Consider the following 4,761-nt stretch of genomic DNA (forward strand, 5'->3'; position numbering starts at 1 on the left):
GGCTGGATCGCGTGAAGCACGGTGCCAAGAGCCGTTAAGCCGTCTGCAGCAGTCTATCTAAAGTTTAGTCAAAAGAACTATTTTGTACTGCTCCTAAAGTCGAGTTTAAAATGAGCTGAGGCAGAATTTCCATGCCGCGCGGGGCGCGCGGCAACGAAAGCTAGAGCCCAGACAAGCAAGACGGGGCCGTGTCACGCAATGGCCGGCCTGACGGTAGCAACGTTTGGGCAGTAGATAAATAAAAAGATAGAAAATTAATAACAGAAGTATATAGAAATAGATAAATAAAGAAATAACATAACAGATGCACAAGGCACATCACAAATGCACAATAATATTTAAGTAAATTTCGTTGACGGTCCTCTCAAACTTGTCCTAAGTTTTCATCAAGGTCCCGGTACTTTCAAATTACACATTTAGTTCTATAAACTTATCCCAAATTCTCATGTATAGCCCACCTACCAAGACCACATAGTAGTTGCTCCAGCGTGATGCTTGGCGTATCAAGTTATCTCTAAGTGTCAATTTCCCCAACAACAAACTGAATATCTTGGCCACATCATCAGTGGAGTGCCCAGGGAGTCTTTACAGGCCCAGCCAGAGTGTAAGCCGCAGCATATTGGTCTACTCCCATGTCTGTCAAAGAGGTTCAAAGTTTCCTGGGGCTAATAGATTATTATCGAAAGCTTGTCAGACACTTCACCATCATTGTCAAACCACTAACAGGCCTGTTAAAAAAGGGGGCTCACTCTTCATGTTGACTGAAAGACACCAAACAGGTTTGCAGAGTGCAGACTATCTATTCCCTAGTGGCACTTCCTTGTACGATTGGTGGACGGACCTGCGTAGTCTTTGCAGCAGACAGATAAGAAGGGACTTCGACGGTCTGCTAATTCAATTCTGGTGGAATCTATGGCTGAAAAGAAATGTCACAATCTTTCAAGGTCAGCATAGGGGTGTAGACCAAGTTACTATGGCTATCATGGGCAATGCTAGTAGCTGAGGCCTTGTTAGGTTTTTTCCTAGTGGCTGTTTTGTTTTTGCCCTGTTTTTTCCTTTTTTGATTTCTTTCTTGTTCTCTTGATTTTCCTTGTTTCTTCTTCACTTCAGTTGCTTCGAGTCTGTTGTTCCCCTTTGTTTACTTCCTCATCTAATATAGATCGGAGCGGCAAGCCTTTTTGCCCCTTTCTTAAAAAAAAAAGAGTGCAGACTATCAAGACTGCTCATACTTCAGCTCTAGTGTTGGCCTCACCATATTTCAGTAAAAACTTTGCAATCGAGATGGATCCTTGACAGACTGGTGTGGGTGCAGTACTTGCTCAACAAGGACAGCCCTTGGCTTCCATTAGCGGGCCTCTTGGTCCAAAAAAATCGGGATGCCTCCACTTATGAAAGAAAGAGTATTTAGCCATCCTAATTGCAGTGGAACAGTGGCGTCCTTACTTGCAGCTAACTGAATTCTTGATCTGTACAACCAAAAGGGTTTGTTCCACCTTAGTTCTTGTTCGGTTAATCTCGTTACCCATGTATTAAATGAGATTGGAAAAAAATAAGAAAAAGTTTGACTTGCTTGGGATTTAAACTCACCCAATCCCACTCAATCCACATGGATTAAGAGTTAACCGAACAAGCACTAATAAGCAAAGATCGCATACTCATTGGCAGCAAAAGTTTTTTTACTAAGTTACTAGAGATTTGTCCTGCAAGATCATCTACAAGCAAGGGATTTCGTCTATGCAATGGAAACGGTTCAGACCTGTCATAAAAGGAAAATGCCACCAGCTGTGGTTCTCAAACTGGACTTAGCAAAGGCATTCGACACAGTCAATTGGGCAGCTCTCCTTCAGATTATGAATGTTAGGGGCTTCCCACCGCAATGGTGTGTGCATGGGTCCATCAGGTCCTCCCCACCTCCCGCTCGGCCCCTGGTTTCACTGCAAAAAAAGGACTCCGACAGGGTGATCCCCTATCACCCTATCTCTTCCTTCTTGTCGCCGATGTACTCCATAATCATCACCCGTGCTGACCATGTAGGGATCTCCAACTCCAAGCTCAAGACAATTCTGTGCACCATTGCCAAAACTTCACTGGCCTGAATATCAACTTCGACAAGAGTACCCTAGCCTAGCCCCTATCCATGCCAGCTCCGAAAATGCATCGCGCCTTGCATCTCGGTGTTGCAGTGCAAACTTGAAAGTCTCCCCTTGAGCTATATCTAGGTCTCCCATTGTCAACCACGAAAATCAAATTGTCTATCCACAATACCTTACTGCCGAAATCCGACCGATTCCTCTCCGGTTGGAGCTCTCTTCTCCTGAACCCGGCCGGTCGAACGGTCCTTGTCAGCTCCGTGCATTGCTTACCTCACAGCTGGTTTACGTCATGTCAGCATTGCTCATCCCCCCTGTGGCATCGTCAGAAAGGTTGACTCCCGCCGCCGTGCTTTCCTCTGGAATGGTCGTGATAACACCACTGGTGCGCGTTGTCTGGTCTCCTGGGATAAAGTCTGTCAAAAGAAAGCTCCTTGGAGGTTTAGGTGTGACTGATATGCATGTTCAGAACTGCTGCTTGCTCCTGAAGCTAGTTCACAAACTGCACAAACCCGCGTCATCCTCTTGGACACGCTGGATTCAATCGGACCAGGACGCTAGCTAAGCCAGCTGGAGATCATTGGGACAAACTGCAAACCCTCCTCCCGCTTTATCAGGCCATTACGTCGGTTAAGGTGGGTGATGGACGAACCACGTCCTTTTGGTATGATGACTGCCTGCCTGCCGGACCAATCTCTGAAACCTTCTCTGTGATCGCCATTCGCCGGCCACACCACAAAACCTGGAGCTTCAGTCAGGTAAGTGCTCACCTCCAATCTATCTGACCCAATACACTCCAATCCACCGTCGCATCGCATTGCTTCTTCTGGTGCTGGTGTGTTGTTGCATATGCTAATCAAGTGGTCCAGTCCAGACTGTCACCATCGTTGGTCACATGGAAAGGTGACACCATGCAACCACGCTCCCCACGCACTCCTGCAGCTCTCCTATTATATTCTCTATGTCACGTCGTATTTAGAACTCCCCTCTACAAACAATGTATACAAGCACCTTATATAAGTCATCTAGACCAATCACAAACCCATCCAAAACAGTGCTATTCACACCCAGCGTCCTCCACAATAGAGAGCAAAAAAAAGGACAGTTAAATTACATAGAATCGATGGAAACGAAGATACATTACATAGTCAAACAAAAGAACCACGAAAGCAAGTTCTGCCATTTCGCATCAATCAATCATCTACCTAATCATGCCCAGCGGTATGGCCGGCGGCGCCCCCATCACCGCGCCGCCGCCGGCAACTCCTCGTCTCTGCCGGTCCATGTTAGCCTCCCAGCCTTCTCGCACAAACACATACACGAGGACGACGACATTCAGCAGGCCGTATGGTTATGAGCGCGCGCGCGCGCACACACACACGCACGTAATAGAACGCAATTTGCACTGCATGCGCTTACCGATCCCCAGGTCGAAGCCGCGGTTCTTGAGCTCGCGGTACTCCTGGCACAGAGCCAGGTGCTCGCAGCAGCAGTGCACCAGGATGTCCGGGCACTCCCCTTCGTCCAGGTCGTACTCGGCCCTCAGCTTGGACCGGTAGAGGCACGAGTACAGGCACCCCATCCCCGTCGACGCGCAGATGAGCCCGTACACCAGTCCGCTCGCGATACATGCTGCCAAAGCCACAGTGAGTCGGCGAGATCTGACTGAGTTGTTTCAGGAGAGAAAACCAGAGGAAAGAGATTGATTGACTCACGGCAGGTGCCCTTGTCCACGATGTCAGCGACCTGCCCGAACGTGACACAGGGGCACAGGCATGTGATGAGACCTGGGCGTGGGCGCCATGGAAGAAAGAAACGCGTGTCAAGTGGTAACTAACTGAGCTCGAATAGCTAGCCATATTCACTGGAATCTGTCTGGCCTCCTATGAACTATTGAACTGTATGTATCTGGAGAAGAAGGGGAACGAACGAACGAACGAACGACTTACAGTTCCCCGGGTCGTCCATGCAGTGGAAGAGGCCGGTGGACCATTTCCTCAGCCCGCCGCCGGGGCGTGAAGTGTCCATGTTCGCCCCGTGCTGCTGCTGCTGGTACGCTGCCGGCGGCGGCGGCGCCGTTGGCGGAGCCCCGGCGCTGAACTTGTTATACGCGTCCGGAGGGGCTGACGGATACATTGCTTGGGAGTAGAACTAGGATCTCTTGTTTATGCGAACAGCAACGCGCAAAGCAAGGACCCGGTGCTGCTTTAATGATTCTCTCAGCACAGCTCTTCATCCAGGCGCAGCAGGCCCCAGGTCGGCAAGACTCGACTCGAGAGGTCTCCCTCAAGTCACCACTCACGTACTGCGGTACTAACTAGTTAAAGGCTATCTTCAACAGCTTAATTATCTCCATTATCTATTTCAAAATCTATTATATAAATAATACGGTCTATATTATAAAATAGTATTTTAGGTGACCATACCAATAAATAATGCCGCGTTACTTTTCAACGGGAATCCGATGCAGATGCAGTTCCTTAATATCAAATCAAGGAAGGGTTTGGTTACTGCACTAAACACGAGAGCATTAGTATATTTGCACATCCCGCGATTCCGATGCACAGTCGCAGCAGCATGTATTGTCTTTTCTATTTTTTTTTTGATTATGGAAACAAGAGTTCCGGCTTTAGCATACAAATGCGTACAGCCATTACATAACGATTATTGG

General features: G+C 48.2%; 1 protein-coding gene across 1 annotated transcript; it reads right to left on the bottom strand.

Moving 5' to 3' along the window:
- Positions 1 to 3,091: 3,091 nt before the first annotated feature.
- On the bottom strand, positions 3,092 to 4,293 carry CNR1 (Cell number regulator 1). Its single transcript, NM_001372154.1, has 4 exons — positions 4,040 to 4,293; positions 3,806 to 3,877; positions 3,510 to 3,722; positions 3,092 to 3,389 (listed from the first exon to the last, which is right to left on the bottom strand). Exons 1-4 carry the CDS (start codon positions 4,224 to 4,226, stop codon positions 3,292 to 3,294), a joined length of 570 nt encoding a protein of 189 aa, NP_001359083.1. The 5' UTR covers positions 4,227 to 4,293; the 3' UTR covers positions 3,092 to 3,291.
- Positions 4,294 to 4,761: the final 468 nt, after the last annotated feature.

This window comes from Zea mays, chromosome 4 (genome assembly GCF_902167145.1).
Source record: "Zea mays cultivar B73 chromosome 4, Zm-B73-REFERENCE-NAM-5.0, whole genome shotgun sequence".
Lineage (NCBI taxonomy): Eukaryota > Viridiplantae > Streptophyta > Magnoliopsida > Poales > Poaceae > Zea > Zea mays.